At 35.3% G+C, this 12,935-nt stretch overlaps 1 protein-coding gene across 13 annotated transcripts in view; it reads right to left on the reverse strand.

Annotated features, from left to right (window-relative positions):
* The window catches only part of EPHA5 (EPH receptor A5), a 341,137-nt gene that overhangs the window by 23,827 nt on the left and 304,375 nt on the right, over positions 1-12,935 (reverse strand). For all 13 annotated transcript variants that reach the window (XM_074324488.2, XM_019748170.3, XM_019748164.3 and 10 more), the window contains 2 exons: positions 3,388-3,449; positions 1,764-1,973 (listed from right to left, as the gene is read on the reverse strand). In XM_074324488.2, the coding sequence (XP_074180589.2) occupies positions 1,764-1,973; positions 3,388-3,449 (272 nt within the window). The remainder of the gene's footprint in view (positions 1-1,763; positions 1,974-3,387; positions 3,450-12,935) is intronic.

Below are 12,935 nucleotides of genomic sequence, written 5' to 3' on the forward strand. Positions count from 1 at the left end.
CAAATTAAGTTTGTATTATTTGCTCCTTAGAAATATGGTAATGCCACTTTAAGAAGAGTCTCCTGAAACATACTTTTGTTAGTGAAATATTCATAGTTAAGATCACACAATTAGGTCTGGCTATGTGTTGTTATACTCTATATTATTACTATATGTCTTAAAATTGTAGCTTGTTGATTACTTTATACTGCAACGTAGAATGTTTCTCCCAATCTTTTGAGCATCATATTGGCCATCAGTACTATCTGAAGTTCCCTACCTTCTTATCTCTCAGTATATACATTTTCCACAAACTGCCATCACACCCATTTCATAGGAATAAGTCTTGAGGGTCTCAGGATCTCTGCTTCCCCATCTGTCTCCCTCTTCCCCAGCATGACACCTTGACACAGACCTTGACAATCCATTTTATGCATTTAACTAAGACTCAACCAATCTTACTGGGAATGGATTTTTCTATAAACTTAATCTTGCTTAGACCAAGTTTGTTACGTGTAAATCTAATCCCAAGAGAATTCTTAAATGACGTTTCGTTTAATACAAATAATGACAAAAATAATTAAGTCTAGAAGAAGAGGAATTGCTATCCCATCAATTAATTTATTGATTTATTAAGCTGACCATTAGAAGACTGCTTAGATAAGTTACTCTTGATCCTCAGCATAATACAATCCCTAAATATCTCTGATTCACAAAGCAACAATGAAAAAAGCAACATATATAAATCTTATAATCTATGAATAATTTGTTGTTAGACTATGAGTAGTAGTAATTTTAAAAAATTGAATTAAAGAAGAACATGTGAAACACACCTATCATAAAAATAAGGGACAACAAAAGTGTTCTTTTGTATTGAAACAAAAGTTAACCTCATTGTATAGTGAAAAATATATGATACATTCCTGTCTTCACAAGGAGTTAAACTTGATGACATTGTAAAGATTTAGAATTAAACAAATATAGTTTATCATAAGGGATTTAAACTCAAGAAGTGCAATACATAGACTGCCCAGAAAATTCTGTTGTACTGATACTTACAGTTTTTCACAGAAATAATTGTCAGTTACATAACATATCAATTCAGGAAGCAATTCCATTGCGGAAAAGAGTGTTGATTTATGCTAATTTGACAATATGACTTAGTGAACAATTTTCCAAAGATATGAGCTTAACAGTTTATATAGTATGTAAGAAGAGCAATTAGGCATTAACATACCATCAGTAAATCAAAACTTTTTGAAGGGACAACTCTTTTATTCCATCTAAATCCTTAAAAGGTAGGTTTAGATATTTTTGTATTTGTTTTACAAATGAATATACTATACTGCAGAGAGTTTAAGCTACCTATTAGTGCCATACATATTTATGTATCCATATACTATCTAGATATATGTATGTATATATATATTTATTGCTTTAATGTAGGAGATTCTGTAATGCTGTCTTTTACATTTATAATTATATATGATTTTTGCTTTGTTGTATCCACTCTGAACTTAAACATTTTAATTTTCAGTATCTTTTGATAAAAACAAATTATTGAGACTCATAAAGTGAATATTTTGCTTATCTGCATTTAATATTTGAATTTTCTGGTCTCGAACAAGGAGCATCAACTGGATTTTTTTTAATCCCCCACTGCCTCTCTTTCTCTCTCTCTTTTCGTATGTTGGAGAAATGTCCTTTTTTGCTATTTCCTTGAAAATCTTTAAAAATGGAATGCATCTAGTGCAGTTTCAGAAATGCATTCTGTTAGATCTTACCCTTGTGGTGTATGCTGCCTCAGGATCGTCTTCCAGCACCCTGGAGAGTCCAAAGTCTGACACCTTGCACACCAGGTTGCTATTGACTAAGATATTTCTGGCAGCGAGGTCTCTGTGCACATAGCCCATGTCCGAAAGGTACTTCATTCCCGCAGCAATGCCTCTCAGCATGCCAACGAGCTGAATCACAGTGAATTGCCCATCATTTTTCTGTAAAGACACGATAGAGCTATCAGTTCAGCAATGCCAGTCACTGGGGGAAAATATAAAAGGATCTTGCTTCCATGCCCAAATGAATACCATCACCAAATGCATATGCAATTTCTATCAGAAGAACCAGTAAAGTTGGAAACTATATAGTTAACTTGGTAATGTTTAATAGTGTTCTGCTGGGTCAAAGCAGATAAAGGTTTTGAAAGCCATTGTCAAAAATCACATTTAATTGTCCTCGGCATTTTAACTCCTTTATTCTCAGTCATCAGAGGAGTGTGTGCCCACTGGAACCTGCTGCTTGCCTAGGGTTAACACTGCGCATTTTCAAGGAGCTTTGAAAGACTCTAGAGAGATAGGCAGATTGGTGTAAAGAAGAAATGGTGGGAGGAGATAAAGGGAGATTCTGCAGTAGCAGATAGGAGAGGAATGATGACGACAATGTTATCACTTCTTGGGAGCTTGCTGTCTTTGTCAAGGGCACTGAACTTAATGCAGACACACAGAAAAAGGCTCTCCTGAAGTTTATTTTGAAATAAAGGAATGATGTGACCTTCACAGTCTGGAGAACTAGAAGATATGTATAAGAAATTTGGCACCAGAATCTGGGAGAGGCTAGAGCTTGGAAGGGGAGTTGGCCTTGTCAGTGGACTGCTGTCATAGTCAAGGCATAGGCCACTCTTGTGATCATCAAAACGTCATTCCCGTCACCTTCCCTAATCAATAACAATAATCGCTATACTGGAGATGAAAAACTGCCAGCCTATAGGTTTAATCAGGTCTGCAAATATCTTACACTGTCTAGCACAACCTACTTATTAATAAAATGAGTTGCCAATGTTTAAAATTTGGAGACTTACACACACACACACACACACACACACACACACATATATCTGTATTTTTTTCCTGAAACCAGGAAGATCTGACAATACAGGATTAGTATTTTCTGTTGCCATATGATGACTCCATTGGCGCAAGCAGTGGCTGGCCGTCAGGTGGGTTATAAGCCTATTTGACCCCTTTATGTTGATAATTTGCCCGGACCTTTTAGACATTTTGCCTTGTTCTGCCTGATATTATATACTTTGAGAAAGTTAAGTATTAGTAAAAGCTTCTTTTTGTCCTTTTCTTTCTTTCAGATCTCCTTTTCGCTTCTTTCCTCCTTCCTTCCCTCTTTATTTTTTTCAGGCAAATTAACATATACTTAAATAAAACTGTAAATACAAAATTTGAAGTTTTCTGAGAAGAATAATTTTCAAACCAAAGTAAATTTCTTGTAGTGTAATTATTCTAACTGCAGGCATTTCTATCTATTTAAAACTTTAGCTTTAAAGTGGCTCAATCCCAACTTCAATATCACGATCAGTATATGAGTAACACTTTGAATAATTAAATTTGTCTCAAATCTTACCTTTAAAAATGTATCTAAAGAGCCATTTTCCATATACTCTGTCACTATCATCACTGGTTTGCCTGAAAAGAAAATAGTAGATGAACTGCTGGTTTATGATTTTGCATTCTTATTTAGGAAATGTTTACCTGCAAGTTTTTATTAGTGTCCAAATTATACACATTCATCTTTTGTTTTAAAAAAAAGTCCTCTTTGAGTAGCAAGTAAATTCCTGAAATGATGATATCTCAGTGTAATGGTAGGGACGGTGAGAAGAAAGTAACATGAGGAAAATAAGCGATTGATATTTAAGATATATAAAAAAATACGCAATCATCAATATCAAAATCAATTTATGTAGAAAATGAGTTGAAGGACAATGTTATCTTAATGGAGTTGATATAATTTATCAAATGATCATATCAGTAAAGTACTGTGAACATATTCATCTTTCTCACAATTCTAAATAAAAATTCCTATCCAGGCTAACTGCCATGTTTATGATCCATTGAATATATGTTGTGGTTTCCAAACTTTATTTCTATGTTCTTGTAACTCCTTTCTTAATGGCTACCTCCCATTTCCCTCTGTAACACACTTACAATGTCTACCAATGTAAAGTTTTTCACTCTTCAAAACATTGTTCTAATCTCTCTTGCTGTCTGAAAACTTCTCTTACAATCATCATTTCTGATGGATAGGGTCGTCCTTTTATGTATAATATAGAAATATAGCTTAGAGATTAGCTGGACAGAATCTGGAGCCACACTGCTTGGCTCTGAATCCCATATTAATCACTTACTATCATGTGATTTTGGGCAAATCAATTATTATCTCTGTGCCTCACTTTTCCCATCTGTAAAATTAATATATTAATGACACCTGCCTCATAGGGTGGTTCTGAGTATCCATCAACTCACATGGTTATGCAAGGCACTTAGAATAATGCCTACTACTTAGAATTTGTCATGTATTATTCATTTACAAACTGAATCAACTTTGTCGGTTAACTTCCTTGCAAGATGTAAGATGGCTAAGAGAATAAGCCATATTGCATCCTCCATAAAATTATAGTACTTTGTATATAATATGTCTGTGATACAGGATGAAAAATACAAGATAAAAAAATCTTTATTGAATGAGAAAATAGCTAAACATGGTTGTTAGTTTTATCACTACATAGTAACCTCACTATATTTTAAAACATGCCCCTTTACTCTTTAATAAAATTATACTACATAAAATTTAAGTGTTAATTAAACTATTTTGAGGTTTGTAAAAGGAGATCTTATAATGGAAAAATTACTATCTTATACATCTATTAATCAGATTTTACATTATTGAGGGAGCACAAGCCCTATACAATCATGAAATGCATTATAATTAACTTAGTGGCATTCTCCATAGGGCATCTGTAGTTTACTTGAGAAGTGGTTAATTCAAATCATAGAATTAGAACTTGAATATTTATTCATACAACATCATCCAGAAGTATAACTAGAAATATAGAAAGTTAGACAATTATATATATATAAAAAAAAAAACGGAAGAAAAATGATTTTCATTCCAAAAATCATTTATAAGTAACCCTTTAGAATAACAAAGTAGGTCAGTCTTATGTCTCACTCAGATAATTGTCTTCTTTTGAAATATTTTAGGAGTACTAGATTTTTTGGTCAAGATGGCATAGTAGGCAAACATGGTGCTCACCTCTTCCTAGGACCACATCAATTACAACTAAACCACAGAACATCCATTATGGAGAATCACCTAATATCTAGCTGAACCTAAGCCATACAGCTACAGACATACAGAAGAAGCCACCTCAACACTGGTAGGAGGGGCAGAGATGCAGTACAGCCTGGTTCCACACCCATGTGTGAACATTAAAAATCAGGAGGGATATCTCAGCTGTGGATGTTCTGCCCAAAGGGCACCCCACGCCGGTCTCCCTAGCCCAGGGTTCCAGTGATGGGGACAGAAGTCTCCATGACTTCTGGCTGTGGAAACCAGCGAAGATTGTGGCTGAGTGAGACTGAGGGTGGCTGCACTCCCAGGCACTTCTCTCAAAGGGCCTGCACATGGATTTGCTTGCTGATGGATTCACTTGCTCTGAACTCCAGTGCTGGGCCAGCAGTTGGAGAGGCAACAGGGACATCTAAGGGGGAACTGAGTTGGCTGGCCTTAGGATGAGGGCTGGAGCAGCAGCTTTCTCTCAGACAGAGGAACTGGCAGAAGCCATTGTTTCTTTGTTAAGCCCTCCCTGTTACTGCATGGAAACATAGTCAGATACGATGTCTGTGGCTTTATTAAACTGGCTGTCACCTTTCCTCAGCCTGGCCCTAGTTATCCCCTCAGAATCTGGTTTACCTAAGCCACTACAAGTAGGGACACCCCCACTTGTAGTGGCTTTTCTGTATAAACAACGTGTCTTGGCTCATGCTATGGCCTTTCCTAAAATATCTCAAAGGTTCACAAAACCCAAATAAGCAGCATCTAGCTTCAATGTGTTGCATACTTCTGGCTGAGCAGCCCTAAATGCGGCACTAGTGAAAAATGGCCTAGGTTTATGGTTTCACCTCTCAAGGTAACTCTAAGCACAACATGTGCTGTGGCCATCTCTGGATTGCTTGTGGCTCATGCCAGGTGGCCCTAGGCAGGGCACAGATGGTCGCTGAACTTGGCCTGCAGTGGGTCCCCTGCCTGGCGGCCCCAGGGTACCCAGGCTCAGTGGCCAGCTTCAGGCTGGGCTGGAGCATCACCTGGCCACTTCCAAGGATGACACACTCAAAGGGCAGACTATGCAGTCACCGGAGCTCCACTAAAGCAAATCCTGCTCTGAAAGGTCAGCACCTGCACAGCAGTTCTTCCACTGTAGTCATAGCCAGTTCTCACAACCAATCAGCCTGAGGGTCAATCCCTCCCATTGACATCCAAACAACAAACAAGGCTCAACTACAACAGGAGGGAACATACAACCCACACAAGGGACAAACCTGGAGCACCCGGCACTGGTGACCAGAGAGATGGCACCACAGGGTCCCACAGGACATCTCTTACATAAGGCCACATTAATAAGACTGGGAGACATAGCAGCCCTACCTAATACATAGAAACAAACACAGTGAGGCAGCCAAAATGGGGAAACAAAGAAACATGTCCCAAATAAAAGAACAGAACAAAGCTCCAGAAAAAGAAATAAACAAATGGAGACAAGCAATCTACCAGATGCATAGTTCCAAACGCTGGTTATAAGGATGCTCAATGACATCAGGGAAAACTTTAACAAAGAGATAGGAAACATAAAAATGGAGACAAAAAACATAAAAAAGAACCAGTCAGAAAAAAAGAATACAATAACTGAAATGAAGAATACATTAGAGGAAATCAACAGTAGATAAGATGAAGCAGAGGATCGAATCAGCAATTTGGAAGATAAGGTACCAAAAAACATTCAAAAGCAACACCCAGAGCAAAAAGCAAAAAGAATCCAAAAAAATGAGGAGAGTTTAAGAGGCATCAAGTGTACCAACATTTGTACTGTAGGGGTACCAGAAGGAGAAGAGCGAGAGCAAGGAATTGAAAACCTATTTGAAGAAATAATGACTGAAAACTTCCCTAATGTGCTTAAGGAAATAGACATACAGGCTCAGGCAGCACAGAGAGTCCCAAACAAGATGAACCCAAACAGGTTCACACCAAGACACATCATAATTAAAATGCCAAAGGTTAAAGACAAAGAAATAATCTTAAAAATGGCAAGAGAAAAGAAGTTAATTACCTACAAGAAAGATCCCATAAGGCTATCAGATGATTTCTCAACAGAAACTGCAGGCCAGAAGGGATTGGCATGAAATATTTAAAGTGATGAAAAGTTAGGACCTATAACCAAGATTACTCTACCCAGCAAAGCTATCATTTTAGAATCAAAAGACAGACAAAGAGTTTCCCAGACAAGAAAAAGCTAAAGGAGTTTCTCACCATCAAACCAGTATTACAAGGAATGTTAGAGGGATTTCTTTAAGATGGAGAAGAAAAATAAAATAAAAAATATGAATAATAAAATGACAATAACTACATATCTATCAACAAGTACTTTAAATGTAAATTGATTAAATGCTCCAATCAAAAGGTAGGTGACTGAATGGATAAGAAAAAAAGACCCTTACCCATGCTACCTACAAGAGACTCACTTCCAGTAAAAAGACACACAGAGACTGAAAGGAAAGGGACAGGGAAAAAAATGTTTTCATGAAAATGAAACAAAGAAATAAAGTTGTGGTAGCAATATATATCAGACAAAATAGACTTTAAAATAAAGGAATAACAAGAGACAAAGAAAGACCTAGTAATCCCACTTCTGGGTAATTATCTGAAGAAACCCAAAATGGTACTTAAAGGGGACATGTGCATCCATATGTTCAGTACCACATTGTTTACAGTGGCTAAGATGTGTCCTGGGTTTCCTTAGATGGAAGAATGCATAAAAAGTCGGTGGTAGATATACTCTGTTTCCCCGAAAATAAGATCTAGCTGGACAATCAGCTCTAATGCATCTTTTGGAGCAAAAATTAATATAAGACTCAGTCTTATATTACATTAATTATATTATATTATATTATATTATATTATATTATATTATATTATATTATATTATATTATATTAATTATATTATATTATATTATATTATACTATATTATACTATATTATACTATATTATACTATATTATACTATATTATACTATATTATACTATATTATACTATATTATATTATAAAGACCAGGTCTTATATTAATTTTCCCCCAAAAAACGCATTAGAGCTGATTGTCCGGCTAGGTCTTATTTTCGGGGAAACATGATATACCATGGAATATTGCTTGGGCATGGAAGAAAATGGGTTCTTGCCATCTGGACAGCATGGATGGACCTGGAGGATGTTGTGCTGAGTGCAGTATGGCAGACAGTGAAAGCCAGATGCAGTGTGATTTCACTTATGTGTGGGATCTAAATAACAAAATAAACCAATAAATAAAACATACACAGTCTCATAGATACAGAGAACATTTTGATATTTATCAGACAGGAGGGGGGTTGGGAATGAGTGAAAAAGGGGAAGGGATTATGAAGCACAAATTGGTTGTTACAAAGTAGTCATGGGGATATCAAGTAAAGCATAGGGAATATTGTCAATAAGGTAATAACTCTGTATAGTACCAGGTGGTAGTAGATTAGTCAGGTGAATCACTTCTTAAATTATAAAAATACCTAACACTATGTGTGAAATTAACATAAAATAATATTGAATGCCAACTGTAATTGATAAATTTAAAAAGGCGGGGGGGAAGCAGAAGGGGAATAAGCGGTCCAAATACCCAGGTATAAAACAAACAATTCATGGGGATGTAATGTACAGCATAGGGAATATAGTCAATAATGTGATAGGTGTCAGATGGTATTTGGACTTACGGTGATCACTTCTTTAGGTACACAGATATTGAATAATTATTGTGTATACCTGAAAGTAATGTAATATTGTATGCTAGCTATATTTTAATAAAAATATTGTTAAAAAATTTGGGGAGTAATATCTTTAACACAAAGTGACAAGTATATTATGAAGGCACACACATCTCTCTCCTTTAAAGCTTAAAAAAGTTTGTCTAAAATAATTCATTTGGCATATGATTATAGATGCCTACGTTAGGTGAAACATCACATATGCTGAGAATATGCATTGGAGATGTCATTTGATCTGAACTTTGAAGATTGAAAGGGTAACTGGTGTAAAAAGGGTGACAGACATTCCAGGAAGAGGAGGAAGCATGTGCCAAGGGATCTTGTCATGAAAGAACCCATGAAGTTCAAATATAGTAATATATTTGAATTTTTTTGTAGAGCCCCGGATATTTTTATTCGTAAATCAGGAAGTGACAGGAGATGGGTTGGGGGAATACTTATTTTAAAACTGACTGGAAATACAATACCATAGTTAAAAAAACAAAAAACAAAAAAACAAAACAAAACAAAAAACAAAACAGGAAAGATTCATATTGTATTTGTAAATGGCTCTGACTACACAAGAGTAAATAAGATTATAAATATTTTTTCTCCTTAGTATAATTGCAATCTAAGTTCATGATTATAGAGAAATGCTTTCATTTTAACTCTATTTTAATGATATGGCCACACCCATTGTACTGGACTTCACACTCTAAAAGAAACAAAATTCTGATTTGGGACCTTTTGGTACCATTCTTACATGTCACAGTCCATTTCAGCTTTTTGTTAATGTTGATGCTGCTTTTCTTCCAAAAGGTCAGAACTATTATACTTCCCCAAGGGTGACAGTCATAATATTTGATAACTGCTTTGTCACAGGTACCTATGTGACAGGAGTTACACCAGCCATAATGCTGGAGTGTCCTGGAATATTCTGCTGTACCACACATCACCTGTTCATTTGTCTGATGTCAGGAATTCAGAAGTACCCAGGGATGAAGCTGAGTAAGCAGATAAAGAGAATACGTAGGTAACCCTGGCATAGGCTTTTAATGAAAAACTACAGAAGTATTCAACAAGTTTACAGCGAACAGAGTCAAAAGTGTACGTACGTGCTGAACATCATCCGTGACCAAACCAGAAGGATGCCTACATAGTCTGACATCAGCCTGTGGTTCCAGGAATCCTTCCTTTGTGCCTCTTTGACTCTGACTCTGCCTGATTTCTTCTCTCACTTGGAGAAATCCATTGAGAGAGTTGTCATAGTATAAAGAATGGGACGAACCAAACCAAATTCCAGTGGATATCCAGGGAATATAGTCTTAGCTTTCCTTCATTGGCGTCTCTCAATTTATACCGTATGAGTAGATGCCTGGTCCATCAAAGTAAAACCCTAATCTATGTCTATCATTATCTACTCTAATCCAGCCCTTTATGTCTGTGGCACTTTCCCTATAATTTTATCTACAAAACTTTTTTTCTTCTTTCTTTTCCTAGATTTTTTTCTTTCTGTGTATCCTCTAATTTTTCAGACTCTCTTCATGCAGTTATGGGTCTGGTAAATATAGACTACTGCTCACCCAAGTTCTACTGAGCGGAAATTGTAAAAATATCTCTCACAGGTAACTTTGTTCCTTAAATTCAACCCAAATTCATTGAGCTTAGAAGAAAGAATTTATACTCTAAAGAGAATGACTTGATCAGAAAATGTATTGACATTTAATAATATATATTTGGAAATAAAAATGATTACTTTTTAGAGATAGGCTCCTGATATTCATCCAGTAAGATTATATAGCTAGCATCACCTAGTTTGAAAAGTCAGGTTAATTATTTATGACAATGCAGGTTGTAATGTCAATAACAAAAATGTTACTTGAGAAATATGATAGGGACCTAAAAAAGCCGCTGATATTTCAGAAAACGGGGGAAAACAATTAAAATAAATGCTTGCAAACAAGCACAATCTTCTTTTTTTGGCAAAATAAGACACTTCAGGACCCATTTGATTATATTTCATGCTTGAGTCATTTTAACACTAATTATATTTAGTTTGGCTTATGTTTTGTCTCAGTTCCTGCTAGCCTGCAAGAATGACACAGCAATAATTAACGTGACTTACTCTAGCCCTTGTAAATTCAATAAAACTCTATAAATCATTTCCCATTATCCAGCTTGAAGTACAAAGAGTAGATCTTCCAATAATTTTGAAAGCATATTACCAAAAGTCAATATAAAGAGAGCTCATAAAGCATGTCAAAATATGATTTTAATCACAGATTAGAGCGTTTATATTACTTTATGTTATTTACTGAAAACCCAGCTGAGGTAGAGTCTAAGTAGTAATAGAAACACATTATTTGTGGAAATCACATTTATTATTGATAATCATAATTGATTTATTTTCTACACTTTATAAGGCATGACATTACTTTTAATTGTTACTAAAATTCTATAAAAGTGATATTATGAAATACATTTTTCAGAGATAGAAAAGTGAGGCTTAGAAGGAAGGATTCAATATATTACTTGGGTTGAGTAGAGCAAGTTGTATAAGAAGCAAAACTGGAAATCAGATTTATGTCCATCGGACTATAAAAGCTGTTTTCCTTTCCTCCATAGTATGATGCCTATAATTTCAAATATTTGTTTAATTTTAAATTATGTTTTTAAACTTCACCCATATTTACTCTTTTGAGTTAAAATAAGCTTGTTAATCATGAATATGCTGTATCAAACTATTCAACCATTGATGGCAGATCTGGTAGGAATTCAGCTTTTCAATAAATAATATATTCTTACACATGATCATTACTTATGTATGTTCTGAGTGTTCCAAAGTGTTCTCTAGTGAAATGCCCTTGGATTCTACTTGTATGAAGTATATATAGTAGTGAAAAAGATAGAAGTAGAGAGTAGAAAGGTGGTTGCCAGAGGCTGGGGTTAGGAATAAAGGAGGAGTTACTGGTCAATGAGTACAGAATTTCAGTTATGCAGTATGAGAAAGTTCTAGAGATCAGCTATACAACATTACAACATTGTGCTTACAATTAACAATACTGTACTGAACACTTAAAAAATTAAGGGGGTAGATATCATGTGGGTTTTTTTCTATCACAATACAAAACAAATTGAGTGTGTTTCGCTAGGACATGGGTTTTGATGCTAATGTCCATCACAAATCCAAGAGAAGAGAGTAGTCCACTCCTGGTAATTCAATCCCTTGCTATAAGATATCTCAAAGTTAGGTGAAGCAAACTTTGGGGAATGTTGATCTAGCCCCTGCTTTTCATATTGTGGCCTTTGACAAGTATCATGGCTGTCACTTAGGAACTTGTTAGAAACACAAAATGTCAGTTCCCAATCCAATCTATGGAAACAGAGTCTGCATGTTAGCAATATCCTAAGAGGCACACTAAATTTTGAGAAACAACAACCTAGGCCACATCACAAGAATTTCAGCTAAATCTGGGCTTATTTTATTTGCATTGCTACTACCCACTTTTCACAAACCATTAACTCACCAACAAACACATGATACCACTTAGAGCTATAAGGAGCATTTGATTTGGAAGAATTGTAATTCGCTGGAAAATAATCACCACTGAGTTTCTCTTGAAAACATTTTATAAGATTTGTAAATAATTAAAAATAAGCCTGTGCTTATACTTGTGTATCTAGGGTCATATATCACTATGCCATTCTATTTGGGTTGTATATTATTTAGTATACTTACACTTGTAGTTGTTTGAAATTATTTTTATTTTTACCTAAAGGAAACAAGGGATAACACAAATATCACAATTCAATTATTCATGGTTAATGGTCAACCAGAAAAATGGGATCTTGTGCTTGTAATAGAAATAGATATTGGGGGGTGGTCGAAGTATGGGTCCATTATAACGTAGAAGGGTACTCATAAGTTTTCATTCTATTATAGTCCTTATTGTTTGGTTAACACTTTAGGAAAAGTCATTTATAAAATTATATAATTTTAATTTGGGGAAAGATGATAAAATCAAAAGCCGGGATAAGGGTATGAAAACGTCAAATGCCTCTACAGGTAGA

This window comes from Rhinolophus sinicus, chromosome 1 (assembly GCF_057876585.1).
Source record: "Rhinolophus sinicus isolate RSI-liver-muscle chromosome 1, RSI-T2T, whole genome shotgun sequence".
Taxonomy (NCBI): domain Eukaryota; kingdom Metazoa; phylum Chordata; class Mammalia; order Chiroptera; family Rhinolophidae; genus Rhinolophus; species Rhinolophus sinicus.